Source organism: Lichenostomus cassidix, chromosome 7, assembly GCF_008360975.1.
Source record: "Lichenostomus cassidix isolate B80296 chromosome 7, HeHo_3.0, whole genome shotgun sequence".
Lineage (NCBI taxonomy): Eukaryota > Metazoa > Chordata > Aves > Passeriformes > Meliphagidae > Lichenostomus > Lichenostomus cassidix.
The window spans coordinates 36,602,846-36,622,520 of NC_139488.1; the positions used below are offsets into that span (position 1 = coordinate 36,602,846).

Sequence of the window (19,675 nt, forward strand, 5' to 3'; positions counted from 1 at the left end):
TCCATGGAAATCCATCACACGGATCATCCTGATTTCAGTCGGTCAGGATGTAGGCTGGGGGGACCAGCAGGGCCACTGTCCTTGGGCCCCTACAGCCTTGCTGATGTGAGCAGCAGGACCACGGCTGTCCATAGCAAAGGTTTCCAGTTAATCACAGGACCACGGAATCCCAGACTGGTTTGGGTTTAAAGGACATTAATGCCCATCCAGTGCCACCCCTGCCGTGGGCAGGGACACCTTCCACTGTTCCAAGGTGCTCCAGCCTGGCCTGGGACACTTCCAGGGATCCACAGCTTCTCTGGGGATTCTCCTCCAGGGCCTCCCCAGCTTCCCGGGCAGGATTTCCCGAACCGCCGCTCTCCCATTCCCCGTCCTGTCCCTCCGCCCGGTGCCAGCGCGGCCAACGAGGCAAAATGGAGGCGGCGAGGTCTCCCCATCGCTTTCCCCCCCTTTCCCACTCCTTCCCACCCTTTTCCAGGCGTTCCGAGCCCCGGCCCTGGCGGGACTACGAGTCCCATGGCGCCGCGGGCCGGGGGCGGAGCGGGGCTTTGTGCGGGCGGCATGCGGGGGAGCCGCAGCCGGGGCTGGAGCCGGAGCCGGAGCGAGCCCGCCCCGGGGGGAGGAGGGCGAGGGCGGCGAGCCATGACGGGCGGCGGCGCCGCGGAGCGCCCGCGGTGCTAGAGGGGAGCGCGGGGCGCGGAGCCCGCCCGGCGCGGGGCGCGGAGCCGGCCGAGGGGCTGAGGGGCCGCCATGGGCAACGCGGGGAGCGTGGACGCGCAGCAGACGGAGCTCCGGGCGCACAGCGTCCCGCTGAAGCTGCCCATGCCCGAGCCCGGCGAGCTGGAGGAGCGCTTCGCCGTGGTGCTGGTGAGCGGCCGGCCCCATTGTCTGCGGGCAGCGCGGAGGGGCCGCGGGGAGGAGCGCGGGGGGGAAGGGGGAGCGGCGCGAAGTTGGCCGGGCGGCGGGGCCGGGCACAGGTGGGCTCGGCGGGGCGGGACGGGGCCGCGGCTCTTTGTCTCGGCAGCCCCCGAGGGCCGCCGTGTCCCGGCCGGGCGGCTCTGGGGCCGCGGAGCTCCGCGCCGGGCAGCGCAGCCCGCGGGTGGAGCGGGTGGGGCTGGAGCGGAGCTGCGGCTCGGGGGGACACCGCCTTCTCCTGCGGGGACACCCGGGTGCTGCTTGTCCTCCGGGGGACACCCGGCTGCTCCTTGGCCGGGGGACACCCAGTGCTCTTTCTCCGAGGGACAGCCGACTGCCCTGCCCCTTCTCCTCCGGGAGATACCCAGTGCTCCCTCTCCGGGGGACACCCAGGGGACACCCAGTGCTCCTTCTCCAGGGGACACCCCTCTGCTGTGCCCCGGGACACCTCTGGCTCTCCCCGGCGGGGCACACCGCGGTGCTTTCTCCCCGGGACACCCGGTGCTGTGGCCCCAGCCAGGGCACACGGGCTCCTTGTCCCCCGGTTGTGTGCTGGGCTGCCGGGATTCCCCTTGGGCTGCACGGCTCGGTGTGTGCGATGAGCTCTCCGGGAAAGGGCTGTGCTTTCCCGGGGCGAACCTCCCGCTTGCTCGGCTCCATCATCGCCCCATCCCTCCTGCCATGCCTTTCTCACTGAGCCACGTTTGCGTGTGGAGCAGGAGCTGGGGGAGCGGGGCGAGCAGCTCCATGTGCGTGCCATGCCCTCGCTGCTCTGATGCCATGCGAGGCACGGCTCGGCTCGGCTCGGCTCGGCTCGGCTCGGCTCGGCTCGGCTCGGCTCGGCCCGGCTCGGCCCGGCTCAGCTCAATTCCCGTCTCGCATCCCGCAGCTCCCCCCTGCTCCCCGGAGCGCTCCGGGCGCTGGGCGAGGATTCACAAACCGATGTGTGTTGGGGATTATTTCTGGTTAGACCCAATTAGATTATCATGTCTAAGAAAAGAATAAGCCTATTCAGGCAGGAACCCCCACTGACGAGCCAAATGGCGAGTGAGATGTTACGATTATTAGGCGCGGTGGAAGAAGCCTGCCTGGTGTCGCGTTGCTCTTGTCGGGGATGGGAGATGCTCCCGCGGGCGGCACATGGCTCACGGCCGAGTCTCCATTCATCCTCAAGTACCGGCAGTGCTCCTGGCTGGTGGTCTGCGGGAGGAAATCGGTGGCTTTGGGTTGGGGCTGATGGATGGGATGGGTGAAAGGCAGAGACAGCGTTTGGGGAAGCGTTAGAAACGTGTAATGTAAATATGGGAGATAACAGCACCCAGCCTGGGGTGTCCTGAGGTGCTTGGATGGCCTCTGGTTTTAGAAATTGGACCTCAATTAAGGCTCAGAGGATGAGTGCTGCAGCTTGGCTGGAGGGAGAGGCTGGCTGTGCAGATGGACAGTCTGACCAAACGGGGTGTGGGGTGCTTTGCTCCACTGATTGCTTCTCCCACCAGGAGGATCGGCACGATGGGGCTCAAACACCACCAAAAATCACCTCCGTGCTGGTCTCGGAGCCAGGCTGGTGTTGCTGCAGCTTCCAGGAAATCTCTGACCAGCTCATGAAAGACTAAACTGCCAGGCTGTCATTATTTTGTTTTCTCTGTGGCTCTGAGGGAGAGATGACTGTGCCACTGGTCAAACCCCAGAATGGGGCAGGCAGAAGTGCAGGGATTAACGAGAAAGGGATGGTTAGGGGAAAAACGATGAGGAATATTTTCTGTGGGGAGAGAGGATGAGTCAGGAGATGTGAGTGTGGAGAAGGAGATGCTGAAGGTTACCAGACTAAATCTCACCTTCTTTCCGTGCTGTCTTAAGAAATTAGCCTGGCACAAGCAGTGCTGGCGCTCTGAGCCTTGGCGAGGTCCCGCAGGGCTGTGCTGACAATACCAATTTTCATATCTCTAATGAAATCCCCTGGACTGATCTGGACGTTGATGAACGCATGGCTCAGCTGTGTGCAGCTCTGGAGTTGTCACTCGGGGAGGTTTGTGTCCATTGCTGTGGGGGAAAGGTCCTTCCTGCGTGTTTGGAAGTTTTATTCTCCCCCTCGTGCAGAGCAGTGAGCCCTGGCCCTCCAAACCACGAGGAGAGCACAGGTTGGTGTGATTTCACTGTGATTTCACCACCAGTGCTGTGACACTGCCTGGTTCATTTTTCCCCCTTCAAACATGCTGTCCCCAATTTCTCCAGGATCTCTGGAGTCTCTCCTGCAAGGGGATGATGTGCCTGGAGGTGATGGGTGTGTGGCAGCCTGGGTTTGTTGGGTTGGGAGAGGACTTTGTGTTGAGGAAGAGCTCTGGTGAGGTGGTTTGTGCTCAACCTCAAACCCACACGGTCGCTTTTCTGCCTCCTGATGCTCCTTGAGCTGCATGAGTTGCAGGAGATGATGGGCAGTGCTCCAGGTCATGTTCTTTGGTGGAATTCTCAATTCTGTCTGTGCTCTTGTGCCATCAGCATTCCCGAGGATATCCCGAGACCACAGGAGGTGCAGTGATGCTGGATGTGGCTGTGTCACTCCTCTTGGCCTGTGGGAAATCCAATCAGGGTTTTCCCTGTGGATCTGTGTCTCCTGATGCTGCTGTTGGCACTGCTGTGCTGCCAGGGTTTGTGTGTGAGTCTCTGCTGGGGAGGATTGGGGTCTGTGTGTGCTCCAGGGAGATTTGGTGGGATGTACTTCAAAGGGGAAAATGTGGAGGATAAGCCAAGAGAGATCCAGCTTTCAGTCAAAGCCAAGTGTTGTTTCTTCCATCCTCTCAAACTGGTGGGAATGCTCCCCTTTTCCTGTGAAATAATTCCCTTACTCTCAGGATGGTGGAAGAATGTGAAGTCCAGGGAGTCATGGTGTGGTTTCACCACCAAGTTCCTGATCTGCCTGTGCCAAATCCCAGCTCTGGCACATCCCATTGGGAACCTCCCACCACCATCCCTTCCCAACCCTCTCTTCTCCTCCCCAGCTGTGCCACATCTATCCCCAGCTCTACCCTCTGGCCACGTGGGCATAAACTCTGAATTCTGCTCACCACCCTGGTCTGCTGAGAGGAAACCACAGCTGAGCGAGCCCAGAGTGCCAGCAGCACCCGTAGACACGGTGGCACCGTCCCTGGGAGCAAATCCCAGCTTCCCAGGGTGGTCTCCCTGATCCCAGGACGGGGCTGCACGTTTGCAGATGCCACGTGGTGTGGAGGAAGCAGCCAGGCCGGGGTTGGCAGGGAAATCGCTGCCTAATGAGCTGTGATTGACATAATTTGACTGGCGGATTACAGATCTGTGGTGAGGTTAACAGGAAATATCCTCTTACCCCTCGAGTGGGGTTGGGTGCACAAAGGGCTGCTCTGTGCCCCGTGCTGGGGGGTGCAGGGTGAGGAGGTGTTCTGCCATCCCCAGGGAAGGAACCTACCTGCAGGAGCATCTTCCTCCTGCTGGAATTCCCTTCTCCACGCTGGATTTTGCCCCAGCATCATTTTCCATCCCAGGGAAGGCAGTTTGAGTGTCTGAATTTGGAAGCTCAGTGTGAAAACTAATGTTTCCCAGCTGTTTTCTGCTTCCCCCTTTCCTCATCGTCTATCCAATCTATCAGACATTGTTTTATGGAATATATATATATGGATTAGGGTCTGCAGATCGTCCTGGAGGATGACGTGTCTGTGGGAAATGGCTCTGGGACAGGATGAGTGAGCTCCCTTGCTTCGGTGGGTTCTGTGCTGAATTCCTTGGTGAGGTTCCTAAATTCAGCAGAATTCCCTTGGCATGGATTCCAGGTGAGGTCCTGGAACACCTGGTGCAGGTGGGAAGGTGAGAGACACTAAAGGAGGTTTGGGGGCCTTCAGGAAAGTGAGATTTCTGACATTCAGATCTCAAGAAGAGCTGTGGGGTTTCCTTGCTCAGTTCTCAGCTCTGACAGGCTCTGAAATTTCAATTTTCAGTCATTGAAATGATGGAGGCACTGACATTTTGCTTGAAGAAACAACCTAATAAATCCCATTGTTAAACATATGTATTTGTTACATGTTACGTGTGACATGTGCAGGGGTTACATGTGCAGCAGTGCTGGGTGGTGACACTTCTGCCCAGCTGCTTTGTCACTCAGGGGATGGCATTTGTAAGTTTTTCCACCCAGACATCGCAGGAGAATATTTGTGTAAAACTGATTTTTTTCCTTTGAGTGTCTGCAATATGAGGCTGTTGTGGTGGATATTTAGGTACTGGTAACTCTGCTAAAATTAATTTCACATCCTGGGAAGCTGGAGGACTTACTAAATGGCTGGGCTGATGTAGATGCATATATTTTTGTGCACCACTTTTCCATGCAAAACAATCCCATTCGTTTTTTGGTTCTGATGGTGGGGGGTTCATGCCTAAATGACACATTAAATTTTGTGTAGAAACTTCATCAGAAACTTCTCCTCCTGAACAGCAAAGCTCAGCAGAAACAAACCCAAAATGTTTGATTTCCTCATGTGTTTTCAAAAGTACATTAGTATTTTTACTCTATTTTTGCATCATTGGGCAAAGACTGTGAATTATTCTGGCAACTTCTTCCAGGCTCCAACCCTTTTTTAGAATAAAAATCCATCTGAAGGTGTGCATGGCCATTGTCAGCCCTTGTCCTGTGTTTGTGGGGCTGCTTTGGAGAAGGAGAGGCTTTTGCCCAGCTGGAATTTCGGGTGCAGAAGGGATTGGGCTGCTGTTCCATGCAGGATCAGCACCACCCCTGCTTTAACAGGGTCCATTCTGAATCCAGCACCTGCTGAAAAAAAACATTTTTTCTTCCCAGTCTGTCAGAAGAAGTGGTTTAAATCTGTCACCCTGCTCTGTGGTTTGTCACTGGGGGGTGAATGACCCTGCAGGAGCAGCTGGTTTTGTTTTTCTTGCTCAGGATCCATCCTGAAGTGAAACCAACCTTTGACATTCACTTTCTGATCTGTTTAGTCACTGGGAAGTCACTGAGAGGCAAACTCTGTCCACCCCTGCCTTTCCCCCCAAACACACTTTCAGTTTGGAGCTTTCAGCATTTCTGTTCGTTTCCCAGGCTGGGAAGGAATGGATCCAGCCCACTGCTCCCCTTGGAGGTGGAAAATCCCTGGGATTGGTTGCAGTTTTGGTTTTGCTTTCCTCTGCTGCCCCAGAGGGTTTGTGACCCTGGTGTGGGCAGTGGCTCTGGGGTGGGATGGGGAGGAGGCTGGGAAGGGTGTCAGGGCAGGTTTGTGCTCCAAGGGAAAAGGCTGGCACTGCACTGCTGCCCACTGTGTGTTGGGAATGTCAAACCCTGGGGTTTGCTGCAGGTTCTGGGGTTTGCTGTTGGAGTTGGTGATGTCCAGCAGGAGAGTTTGGTGCCACTTTTGCACCTCCCACCGTCCCAGGTTGCTCCAAGCCCTGTCCAGCCTGCCCTTGGACATTCCAGGGATCCAGGGGCAGCCACAGCTTCTCTGGGAATTCCAGCCCAGCTCCTCCCCACCTTCCCAGCCAGGAATTCCTTCCCAATATCCCATCTAACTCTGGGGACATCAAGGGCAGCCCTGGGGGCTCCTGCTGCCATCACCAACCCTTCTGCCCCTGGACCACCAGAACACCTCTGGAAAGGCAGGAGGGCAGAGTTACCCAGAATCCCAGGATGGTTTGAGTTGGAAGGGAATTGAAACTCATCCCATCCCACCCCTGCCATGGCAGGGACACTTTCACTATCCTGGGTTATTCCAGCCTGGCCTTGGACACTGCCAGGCATGGGGCAGCCACAGCTTCTCTGGGAATAACCCAGATTCCTGGGATTCTGTGATCCCACAGCCAGCCCTGCCTCTCTCCCGGGCTGGATGGGGTCTGGCAGGGCAGGCTGGCAGCCAGCTGCGCCCAAAGGATCCAGGTTGGATCCCTGATGGATTTTCTCTTGGATCCCAGCTGGATTTTCTCTTGGATCCCAGCTGGATTTTCTCTTGGATCCCTGATGGATTTTCTCTTGGATCCCAGCTGGATTTTCTCTTGGATCCCTGCTGGATTTTCTGTTGGATCCCTGATGGATTTTCTCTTGGATCCCTGCTGGATTTTCTGTTGGATCCCTGATGGATTTTCTCTTGGATCCCAGCTGGATTTTCTCTTGGATCCCTGCTGGATTTTCTGTTGGATCCCTGATGGATTTTCTCTTGGATCCCAGCTGGATTTTCTGTAGATCCCTGCACGCTGACCCCGCAGGGAGCAGGGCTGGAGAGCTCTGCCCAGCACGAGCACATGAATTATGCAAAACACGCTAATGCAGCAACACTTCAGCACCAGTTCATTTCTGAGCATCTGGGCTGCCTCTTGGCTCGGAGTGAAGCACTTGCTGCTCAGGATCAAAACACTTTTCAGAGCAGGGAGCCAGACGAGAGGAGGGCTTGGTTCTCCTGCTCCCTTGGTTCTCCTGCTCCCTTGGTTCTCCTGCTCCCTTGGTTTTCCCTTTCCTTTGGTTTTCCCTTTCCCTTGGTTCTCCTGCTCCCTTTCCATGTCCTCAGAAGGTGTGTGGACAGCAAGAGGACTGAGCTGTGGCTCTGGAGGGTTTTTTCTCTCTGCTGGGAGGTGTAAATGGGATTTTCCTTTGCTAAGCTGAAGATTAGGCTTTCAAAGCAGCAGTTTGCAGTTTGTGGTGATTTGGACTCTCTGGCTGCCTGAGGACTTCCATGGGGAAAGCCACATTTCAGACAAAGTCAGCTGAGTTATTGTTGGTTTTATTCTTTATTTGAAAGAGTCCTTCTGGGAATTCGGTATGGGAAACCAGTGACACCAGCCTGTTCAATTGGATTGATATTTGGGTTAGAGAAAATCTCTCAGCCTGAGCCTCCAGCAGTGCAGGACCCCTGGGGCCAAAGGGCTCAGGCTGGGCAGGGAACAGCACTTGGAGCTGCTGGTGCTTGAAAAGTGGGAATTTCCCATTTGTCACATCCTGGTTTCAGTTCTGGAGGGTCAGAGTAGTGAAATGAGCAGGTTTTCATCATTCCATACACCTGCAGCAGCTGGCCCTGGGGGCTGTGCTCTTGCTCATGTTGTTTCTGGGAAATGCTGTGTTGCCAGTTATTTCTGCTCCAGTTTGGGATGGATATCAGGAAAGGTTATTCCCCAGAGGGTGCTGGCACTGCCCAGGCTGCCCAGGGAATGGGGACAGCCTGAGGCTGCCAGAGCTCCAGGAGGGTTTGGACAGCACTGCCAGGGATGCCCAGGGTGGGATTTGGGGTGTCTGTGCAGGGCTGGGGTTGGATCAGTGACCCTGTGGGTCCTTCCAGCTCAGGATATTCCCTGATTCTGTGCTGGGCTGTGATGTGCACCCCTGTTTCAGCAGAGCATTGTTCCCTGGCTCTCACTGCTCTGACCCTGACCTGCTCTGCAGCTCCAATAACCCACCATGCACAGAATTCCCTATGGATATCCTGGAAAACACGAGCATTAACTGGTGCCAGGCTTTGCCTCTTCCCCAAACAACCTTTCCCAAGTGTTCCACTGCAGAAAGACTTGGCTGACATGTACCTTGTATATCCTGTGCTCTGAGCAGCATATTGCAGCAACCCAGGCTGTGCTGCTCTGCCATTCACGGCGGCATCTCTGTGACAAAACCAGCGTTTGTCTGCCGGGGCTGCGCAGCCTTAAACATACATTTGGGGAGGATCTTCCTACAGCTCCAGAATGGGGGCTTTGTGCTGCCAGTGAATGCTCCTCACACGAGGGTTTGGCCGTGCTGGACCTCCAGGGCTCGGCAGGGCAGCTCTGCAGCATGGGCTGCAGCTCCCCCACCGCCCAAAGGCAAGTGGGGACACCCTGCCTCGGTGGCACTGGGACTGTCCTGCTGCTGGGACAGCACTCCAGAGCCTGGGCTGGGCCCCAGGGAGGGAGCCTGGAGCAGGAAGATCCTCAGGAAAACTCCCAGAGGTTGTGACTTCCCTTGTCACGTTGGCTGAGTGACACAGAGTGGTGTTAACCGTGGAGGGACAGGACACTGGGAATGGCTTCCCGTGGCCAGAGGGCAGGGATGGATGGGGTTTTGGGAAGGAATGGTTCCCTGGCACAGCTGCCCAGAGAAGCTGTGGCTGCCCCTGGATCCCTGGGAGTGTCCAGGGCCAGGTTGGAGCAGCCTGGGACAGTGGAAGGTGTCCCTGCCATGTCAGGGGTGGCTCTGGGTAATCCTTTCCAACACAAACCACTCTGGACTTCTCTACCTCTGGCCCCTGCTGCCCTTTCAGAAGTTGTGTCCTGAGGCAGAAGGGGTTGGTGATGGCAGCAGGAGCCCCCAGGGCTGCCCTTGGTGTCCCCAAGGTTTGTGGCAGCTCAGGTCACTCTCCCATGTGGGTGTTGGCCGAGGGCAGGAGCTGCTCCAGGACAGAAGATTCTTGAGCTTTCCAGAATCATATCGAGACATTTTAGATGTTTTTAGCATGTGTTTGGGTGTTGTGAGAGATACCTTAAAAAAATACAAAAACTCCTTTTCTTTTTCTTTTTCAATATATATGATTTGGCCAGAAATGCTTTACTATAAAAGGACTGGGGGCAGCTCTAGATCGTACATCTGTTCCTTGTTTGTCTGTGAAATGACTGCACAGCGGAGGCCAAAAGCAGAGAATGGAGGGTTGTACAAATTGGCAAAGTTGCTGGGGCCTTTCAGAAGCCAGTAATTACAATGAAGAAGCAAATTGTTCAACGCAGCAACCCTGGCTGTTGGTCCATCCAGCACCCTGGCATGTCCCCCTGCTGCTCCCCTTGTCCTGCTTTCCCAAGGACAGAGGGCTCAGCTCCACCTGGGGCAGGTTTGGGGCTGGCACTGCTATCCAGAGCCTCTGACTTCATCCAGCACTGAGCTTCCCAATAATTCAGTGTGCTGGGAGTGCTTCAAAGGCCTCTCTGCCCAGCTCTGAGCCTTGCGAGCGCAGATGATCAAATAAATTAGCTCTCACAAATATTTAACTTGAAAGGCTGCTCAGGCAGGAGCTTTGATGTGGAGTGTGATGGGGAGCCTCTGTGTGGCTGTGCACTCTCACAGGGACACTGGGTGAGCGCTGGGTTTGTCTCTGCTCTCAGATACAAGCAGCCTGAAACTGGAAATGTAAATAATTATTAATGCCATTTGTTATTTCTGCTCTGTGGGCAGCAGGTTGGGGTGCAGGATGAATTATGGCACGAGGGGTGTTCCTAGGGAAGCAGGAGGGGCAGTGCAGTCCCATGTTGAGGGCTGTAGGGTGTGCCATGCCATCCCTACAAAACCCTTTTGCCAGGGTGAATTTCCATGGCACTGGTGCAGGTGTGGCCATGACTCTCTCCACGTATCCAGAATCAATTTAACATCAAGATAACGATTAAAGCTCCCTGGATGGAGGCAGGAAGTGTTGGGTAATCAATGCAATCTGTGTGACAGTAGCTGGGCTGGATGGCTGGGAGTTGTTGGCTAAAAATTACCTGAAATAATCAGGTATTCCCTGAGATCCACTCATGGGAATTGTGTCAGGGAGCTCAGCTCTGCTCCTGTCAGAGCTTCAGCTGCAAACTCTGCTCTCTTGATCACCTAAACGAGTATCTGAGTGTGGCAAATGTGCAATATTCCTTTTGCTAAGTCAGACAAGGAGTTTGGTGCTTGACAGGTGTTTTCTCTCCATGAATTTTTCAGGAGCCTCACAGTGCTCTGGGGAAGGTGAGGATGAGAGGGGCTTGGAGCAGCCTGGGATGGGGGAAGGTGTGCCTGCTGGATGGGATGGGATTTAAGGTCCTTTCCAACCCAAACCATTCCATTATTCCATGGTTCTGTGCCTGAGCAGCTCAATGAAGTGCAGTAAACACTGCAGGGAAAACACTTTTCTTTTTAAATTCTGTTTTTTAATTCCCTCAATCTGAGAGCCTCTAACACCTGGGACAGTCAAGAGTGTTTTGTTCTGCCTGGTATTGTTGTGACCCCACTCAGGAGCAGTGAGAGATCCAGCTGACCCAGATCAAGTGGCAGAAGAGTGGGGGAAGAGGAATTTAGGGAGCTGAGTCTGAGGCTTTGCAGGGATTAGAGGGAGATGACCTTCCAGCTCAGCCCACGCAGAGCTCTGCAGGGTCAGGTGTGGCACTGGTGACCTTTCCTCCTGTCTGAGGTCTCTCTTGCTCACCCTCTGAGTCTGCAGAAGCTTTGGGATCATTTCCAGCTCTCCCTTGGTTGGCATTGCTCGGGCTGTGAGCAAGAGGTGTTTTCCAGAAATAAACCTGAGTGTATTCCTGGAAATCCAGCCTGTTCTGGCCAGAAGGCAGGTGGGCTTTCTCCGTGGTGGGGAAGGATTCTGTCACATCTGAGTGCTTCAATTAGAACATAAATTGTGTAATTCCATGAGCTGAGTCCTTCCCTGTGGAGCAGCAGGATCCCAGCTCATGATCCTTCAGCAGTGAATTCCTTGTTCCAGAGGGTAGCAAAACCAGGTCTGAATTTTCTCCCTGGATATGGCAAATCCAAGGTATCCTGAGCTGGGTTTGCAGGGAAGAGGAGGAGCTGGGGTACCTACAGACACAAAATCGATTAAGCATGAAATTCTTCTCCGGCAGTGAATTCTCTGCTGGCTCAGGGACAAAAGCTTGCACAACTGAAAGGGAAAAGGAATTTTATTTGGAAAGCTCAGAGCTATTGTTTGTTTGGTTTTGCTCAGTGTTTATTTTCTGTCTGATGGCAGATCTTTGGTAAAGGTGAATTATCCCTTCTGCTCAGCAAGTGGAGTGAAAACAGCCTTGGTGCACTTGTGAGGCATTCAGGGGATTGTTGGGATTGTTGGGATTGTTTGGGATTGTTCAAGGTGCTTCCAGGAAGTGGCTGGGGATACTTGAGGTGTAAGAGCCTGTGTTGAGCTGTGTGTTTATTAGTTGTGTTTCTTGTTCTGGGATGGGAGCAGCCCAGACAGCACATAAATAAATGCACAGATGCACTGAAACGTTAAAAACAATACCTGGTGTAACATTTGGAGTTGAAATGACAGGTTGTTTTGGGTACCATGCCCCAGCTGCTGCTGCTGCTGCTGTGCCAAAATATTCCACAGGAAAGGTGTGTGAGGAGAAAAGCATCTCCTCCTAACACTGGGAAAATCCAGGTTTGGATTCATTCCGGGAGAAATGGGAATTCCTGGTTCAGATGTTCCTGCAGTGGCAGCTCAGGGTCTGTCCCAGGGCCACCAGCCCCTGCCTCTCAGGACAGGAGCTCCACGATTTCCTGCAGCAGGGAATTTCCCACAGAGATACAGGGAAAAACAGGGAGTCCTTCAGGGAGCTGTGGAGCCAAAACACTGATTAAGGGCTGGGATGGAGCTGCTGTTATCCCTCTGAGCCTGCAGCAGGGCTGACCTCGTGCTGGGGGTGCCACATCCCTCCAGGGACACTGGCTGAGCACTAGGTTTGTCTCTGCTCTCAGATATGAGCAGCCTGGAACTGGAAATGTAAATAATTATTAATTCCATTTATTAATCCCCCTCCCTGGGCAGCAGGTTGGGATATGGGATGAATTATGGCATGAGGGGTTTTTCTGGGAAGCAGGTGGGGCAGTGCAGTCCCACTGTTGAGGGCTGTGGGGTTGGCCATGCCATCCCTACAAAACCCTTTTTTCAGGGTGATTTTCCATGGCACTGGTGCAGGTGTTCTCTGCAAGCTCCACACACTGACCCTCAGCAATGACCCGATTTTCCTCTCCAAGCTGCTGCCACTCAAGGTGCCCAATCCTGGCTCTTCCCTCCTCTTTCCAGTTAGCAGGGATTCTTCATTTTCTGCTCCTTCCCTTGATCAGCAGCTTTTGGGTCAGAACTTTCCCTTTCCCCCCCAGCAGCTGGAAGCAGCAGCTCCTGCAGCGTCTCAGCTCACCACGATAAGAAGAATAATAATGATAAAGGCTCCAGACAGCGATTAAAAGAGCAGATTTATGGATTTTTCTGGCCAGACTCCATCCTTGGAGATAGCTGTGTGGGTTGTTCCCTCGGGGATTGTGCACAGCCAGGAGGGGAGGGTTGATCCTGGGGAAAGGTGCTGCTGGTGCTGCTCTCCCTGTCCCATTCCCTGCTCCCTGGCAGGGCTGGGACATTCCAGGATGGGGACATTGCAGGATTGGGACATTCCAGGACACTTCCAGCCCAGCTGTGGGAGCAGTGAGGAGCTCAGCCCTCCCTGGCTGCCTGTGGAACTCGGTGGGAGGGAATGTGGCTGGAGAGATCCCAACGTGCCACGAGCCATTCGCCTCATTCGGGAGCAGGGCTGAGCACTTTCTGGAGCAGGGGGAGGCTGAGCTGAGCTGTTTGTGTGCTCAGGCTGGAGGAGGGAGGCACGGAGGGATTTGTGAGCTCTGCCCCAGCAGTTGGACAGTGTGGGATGGAAATCCATCAGAATGGGAAAGCTGGGGGAAGGACAAACCCCCAAAGGCACCCCTGAGTCCTGGCTGGAATGCTGGGCTGGGGTGGGCAGCAGGGGCTGGGGGAAGAAATATCAGTGGCAAGGGTTGCTTTGGATGGGATGTTGGGGATTAGGGGTTTCTGGCTGGGAGGGTGGAGAGGCCCTGAGATTCCCAGAGAAGCTGTGCTGCCCCTGGATCCCTGGAATGTCCAAGGCTGGCTGGACAGGGCTTGGAGCAGCCTGGGACAGTGGGAGGTGTCCCTGCCATGGGGATTGGACTGCATTGAAGGATGGGATTGGATTGAAGGTACTTCCCACCCCAACCAGTCTGGAATTCCATGGTTTCTGTTCAGGGAATGCTGTGATTTAAGGAGAGGGCATTTCCCTGATCCTTCTCTGCCTTCTCTTCTCCCCTGTCTGGCAGCTGAGGATGCCCATCCTGGGATCCCTTGGATCCATTGATCTATTCCATCTCATTTTAATCCTGTTGGGATTATTGATTAGGATGATTTTCCTGCTCTCCATCTCCTGGTTTTTGGCAGCTGCAGGCTGTGTCTCTCCCAGCAGCTCCGAGTGTCTCCTGTTGTGCCAGGAGAGCCCTGCTGGTGTTTGCACATCGTTTCCTGCTGGCTTTGTGCAAACCTTGCGCAGCTCTGGGGCCACTTGTCCTCCTGTAGTGTCCCATCCTGACCCCTGCAAAATGTCACCTCTCCAGGTGTTCATGTAGCCCCTCAGTTCCCATGCCACACAGGAACTCATGTGAAATAAAAAAGGCTTTATTTTACTCTAGATAAAACAATAGCTGCACTTACAAACCTTCCTGAGCAGACTTTTTAGGTGGTGGTTCACACAGGATTCTTCCCTTCCTTCCCTCTGCTCAGTGCTCAGCCCCTCAGCTCACGTGAAAATAGAAAACTTTCATTCTTTGGTCATTTTAGTAGGCAACACCTTTTGCAAAAGTTTCCCCAAGTGGCTGGGTCATGCTAGCACCATTTCACTCAGTCATACCCAATTTCAGGTCTGGGCAGTTTTCTACTGTTCCTTCACTGAACAGTTCAATCATCTGGAAAACGTATTTGAGTTTTTACATCATGTGGGTTTTTTCTGCTGAGGTAAAACCAGTCTGAAAATCAGCATCAGTGCTCTGCAGGGTGCAGGGCTGGGATGATGTCCCACCTCCTGTAGGACAGTTTTTAAAATTCAGTGTAATCAGGGCAGTGCCTTGGGTTGATTCAGTGCCACAGATTGGTGCTTTTTACCTTCATGGGAAAACTTCCCTTTTCCCTGGAACAACATTCCAGCCTGAAATAGGATGTTAGCAAATCCCATCTGTCGAATCCTCAAAAATCCCTTTAGAACACCAAATAATTCCTGTTAAGTTCTGAAGCAGGCAGCCAGGAAAACCTCAAATGAGATTTAATAAACTCTGTTATCCCAGTGTTTGTGTGTTAGAGGAATGGGGTAATAGGAAAAGCAGAGCTTTGCCCGTGGATTCTGTTTCTTCCAGGGAAATGAGTTGGGAAGGTTGAGTGGGATGGAGGCAGAGGAACTGATGCTAATTGACAGCTAATGGATTGGGAATTTTCCAACCAAAAATTCCCAATTTTTGAGGGAGAGCAGGCAGCCTCACGTTCTGCAAGCTGAAACCGGATCAAAAATCCCATTTTGGAGCAAAAATCCATGGAGAAACAAAGCCCAGACCCATCCCAATGTGTGCTAAAAATGCAGGGGTGGTGTGGGATGGGTGATGTGACAGATCCTGTGGGATGGTCAGAAGTGCTGCTGCCCCACCTCAGTCACGTTTCTCGCCCAGCTCTGGGAATGTGGGATTGCAGGAGTCACTCCCAGCTCCCCATGGGGTATTTTGGTCTCTATGGGGGAATATTAGGGCTGGGATCCAGCAGAGGTGTTGGGAATCGTGAGGGATGGATGCCTGGAGTGGGGATGGGGTGAAGAGGCTTTATTTGAAATGTTGGCATTTAGGGGAAAATTCCCCTAAATAATCAGGTTTTTGGGAGGTGATGCTCTTTTTGGGGAAAGATCTGTATGAGGAACAGGCTGTTCCATTTCTCCAGGGAGTTATCCAGTGGTGATCCTCACCAGCATGGGTGTGCAGCTTTTGAGGATGTCCTACAGCTGCTAAAACCAGGGAAAACAGGGAATTTGGCTGTTCCCAAGCAGTGGATAAGCTGGGAGTGAATGGACCTGCTGTGTGTTATTTAATCCTCACATTGTTCAGCACTTGCAGCACAACTTGAGCAGTTTATTTTAAGGTTTGAGATCCAATGGATTGGCTGTTGGCTCATCCTGCGTGGTGAATTTCTCAGGTTTATTTGGTTTAGACACCTCTAAGAAAAGAAAAAGGGTATTTTTTTCCTTTTCTCCCCCATTTGGGGTCTGGTGTGTGCCTCCCTGCCTCCCCTCAGGTGTTCCTCACCTTTTCAAATGCTCAGGATTCTTGAATTTGATGATTTTGGTGACTTCTTGGATGTAGTTTTGTGAAATCCTCCCTGGTGATGGAACAACTCAGGTTTACTGTTGTTTGTGGCATTTCTCATCCCCTCATTTCCTACATCCCAGCAGTTCAGAGATTTTTAGTCTTCTCTTACACCTTCCTCAAACCTGAATCTGCAGGTTGAAGAGTTCAACTCATCCAATGTTGGTGTATTTTGAGCCAAGGTGGTCGGTGAGCCTGGTGTGGTTCCTGAAAATGCTCCTTAATTTGGAATATTCCCTTCCCTTGGCCACCTCCTTTCCACTGGTTGTTTCCTCCTCCTTCCCTGTGGGATTCCTGCTGCAGCTTTTTCTCTTCCAGCTGCATCCCTTGCTCTGGCCTGAGCTAGGAGAGCTCCTTTCCCATAATTTAATCCTCCTCTGCCTGAATCAATCCATTTTTTTTGTTTGTTTTTTCCTTGCAGACAATATTATCCCTGCTCATCTGCATCCAATATTCCCCAGGTTTGCTTGCATGGCCCTTAAGTAGCTTAGGGATAAAGATGAGGATCATTTTCCAGTAATTTCCTGGGTGACTCAATTAAGTTGGAGTTGTTGCAGTAATTCCCTGCTGGGGTTATTTATAGCACAGTCAGCCTGGGAGTCTCAGAGGAGCTTCCTGGAGCTTCCCAGGATCCAAGGAGAACCACCAGGAGCTCCTGGCAGGAACTGCTGCCCAGGAAGGGAAAGGTGTCCCTTGGAATGGTTTGGGTTGGAAGGGACATTGAGGATTAGCCACTTGCTGCTAGCCCAGGTTATTCCAGCCTGGCCTTGGACATTCCAGGGATCCAGGGGCAGCCACAGCTTCTCTGGGAATTCCAGCCCAGCCAGGAATTCCCAATTCCCAATCTCCCATCCATCCCTGCCCTCTGGCAGTGGGAAGCCATTCCCTGTCCTGTCCCTCCATCCCCAGTCCCTCTCCAAGAGATTTGCATCTTGTACCTCTGAAAATCCAGGATATTTTCCCCATTGATAACCAAGGCTCATCCTGTGTTTCCCCAGTGTGTTGGGAGGCAGCAGGAGCAGCTCAGCCAGGCAAAGCTCCTCTCTGTGCTCCATTCCCACTGCCATTCCCTTTCTGCTGGAAACCCTCAGCCCAGCCCCAGAGCAGCTCTGGCCCCCAGATGTGTGACAGGAATCCTCTGCTTGTCTGTGTTTCCCAGCTGGGGTGAACTCCTGGGCTGGGGAAAATCAAAAAGGGGTTTTTATGGTTCCTGGCTGAGCTGTGGGATCAGGGCTGGAGAACCCAAAGCTTGGATCCCAGAGGAGAAACACAGCTTTGTGTTTGCCCTGGGGGTTTGGGACTGAGCTGCTCCTCTCCAGCATTCCCAGCAGATGGGATTTTCCACAAATGGGGAATATCTTGGCTGAGCACTGCCAGCAGAGCTTCTTCCCAGAGGAGAATTCTCCATGAATTTCTTGGGAGGAAGGAGCACTATTGGCACATGGCAGCTGCAGAGCAGCAATAATCATCTTTCTGGGTGTTAATTTGGGGAATGGCTTGGGGAAGCTCAGCAATCCTAAAATCCAGGATGTTTCCAGGCTCAGCCTTGCTGTTTTTCCTGGTGTTTTTGGGGCTCACCTGGTCTTTAGGGTGTGGATAAGACTTTAACTAGGGCTTTGCCAGACCTAGACTAATATAGAACTACATGCATAAATACAAGCATAAATACAAGCATAAATAATTAACAATTGATTGATTAATACTTTTATTATGGCAGGATTTGGAATGCTAAAAGATGAGGATAACTGATACAATCCAATGGGTGTCCTCACAAAAATAATCCCAGCAAATGTTTTTAATGGAGGCTCAAAGACAGCAGAACACATGAAATTAATTTCAGTTTTTCAGTGCCTTAAACCTCCACGACATCACCCCCAAATTTAGGCTTATCGGTGCACAAAGCTCCACGCTGAGAGCTGTTTATTGACTCTGCACTGGAATAAATCCTAATAAACTGTAATAAATCAGAGGGCTTGGCACTGCTTGGGTTCAGCTGTGCAGCAGGGAATTGGCACCACAATTCCCAGCCTTGGTTCTGGGAGCAGTTCTTGGGGAAGGTGGGGCAAGAGAAGGGAAATTCAGGGGAAAGAAGGCATTGTTTGGGGTTGTGTTTATTGATTGAGGCTTTGTGTGGTTTGGCTTGGTTTGGAAGTGGAGCTGCTGGAGAGACTCTTCCCTGCAAGCTTTCTGTGCCTGTGGAAGGTGTTAATCAGGAAAATGGAGCTTGGGAAGTAAATTAATTTAATTGCCGTTAGGATTTTTGGCACGGGGAGGGAATAATCCCAGTAATTCCCCTCAGCTGGAGCAGATGGATGACATCTCTGGGCAGGATGGGGTGAGAACACCTGAATTCAGATCGTTCCTGCACTCTGGGGCAGGTTTTGCTGAGCTTCAGCCACTTTGGGGCTGAAATTCCCATTTTTTGGGGGAATGAGGCTTTATCCCTTATCTGTGTCCCTGGAGCTCTCCCTGTGCTCCCTGGGGATCCTCTGAGCCCTGCTGGGAGCTGGGATGGAGCTGCTGGAGTGCCCTGGCCCTGGGATGGACTGAGCTCCATGCCCAGGAAATTCTCCCAAGGCACCCTAAGGGATTGAACAAGCAGCTCTGGAGACAAAGGAGCTTTTCCCAGCCCCAGACTGCCTGGCTCTGCCTCCCCTGGCTCTTTGGGCAGTGCCAGGGCTCTTTGCTCTCCCTCTGCCACCTTCTCAGCTCTGCTTTGCTGTCCCAGCCCAGCTCCCAGCCAGGGAGAGCTTCTGGGATGTGGGGTGGGTTGTTTTGCCAAAAATCCCCTTGTCCTAAACGTGGCGGGGAATGAAATGAAATGAAATGTCTGTGCTGGGATTGTTTAATGAAGGGAAACCAGAAATCTGGGAAGGTTTCACCTTCTCAATCTGCTGTGCCAACCCCTAAATCCTGCCCAGTTTGGGTGAGGTTATATTCCAAGGGACAGGAATATTCTGCTCATTCCCAGGCTGCAGAAACTTCCCTGGGAAAGTTTTATTTTCCTGTCAAATATTAGGTCTGAATGTGCCTGGAAAGCTGCTGCCTGTGGGAGGCTGGAGATGTATTTAATAATGATATTATTTACAATTTGATGTTGTTCTCTTTGCCATTGTTACAGAGTCACTTTTATTCTTAGCTTCGATCTGAAACCGATTAGGGTTAGATGGGAAATTGGGAATTGGGAATTCCTGGCTGGGCTGGAATTCCCAGAGGAGCTGTGGCTGCCCCTGGATCCCTGGCAGTGTCCAAGGCCAGGCTGGATCACCCTGGGACAGTGGAATTGTCCCTGCCATGGCAGGAGTGGAATGAGATAATCCTTAATTTCCCTTCCAAGCCAAACCAGTCTGGAATTCATGAGTGAACTTTTTACAATGCTGTTGTTAATTCATGTTAAGGAGCAAATCCTTGAGGAGCTGAATCAGCACAGCTGCTTTGGGGTGAATTTTGCTCCCCTGGTTTTGAGGGACTCCTCACAGCTGGGAGGCTAATTCCAAACCTCCAGTGCTCTTCCCTCTTCTTCTTTTTTTTTAGTAGGAACTTTTCAATTTCTTTCCTAATCTCTGAAGATAAAAGAACAAAATCAGGAGTTGAGTACCCAAAGGTTTGTAGATTAGACACTGTGATAGTAATCATGGAATGCTGGAATGGTTTGGGTTGGAAGGGATCTTCAATCCAATCCCATTCCAGCCCTGCCAGGGACACCTTCCCTGTCCCAGGCTGCTCCAGCCCTGTCCAGCCTGGCCTGGAGCATTCCCAGGGATCCAGGAAATGCTCCACAACCCCTTTATGGCATCACCTTCCCTGATAAAGCAGGGCTGTGCCAAGCCCTGGGACATCCCAAATCCAGGGGAGGCTGTGGGGTCAGTGGTGGAGCTGCCT

General features: G+C 52.8%; 1 protein-coding gene across 8 annotated transcripts in view; it reads left to right on the forward strand.

Annotated features, from left to right (window-relative positions):
* Window positions 1–585: 585 nt before the first annotated feature.
* The window catches only part of FMNL2 (formin like 2), a 101,393-nt gene continuing 82,303 nt past the window's right edge, over window positions 586–19,675 (forward strand). For 4 of the 8 annotated variants that reach the window (XM_085067201.1, XM_085067199.1, XM_085067198.1 and 1 more), the window contains exon 1: window positions 587–867. In XM_085067201.1, coding sequence (XP_084923327.1) covers window positions 751–867 — 117 coding nt within the window. In that variant the 5' untranslated portion in view covers window positions 587–750. Of the gene's footprint in view, window positions 868–19,675 lie in introns of all 8 variants that reach the window. The other 4 variants (XR_014853564.1, XM_085067196.1, XM_085067203.1 and 1 more) reach the window with 2 other exon arrangements.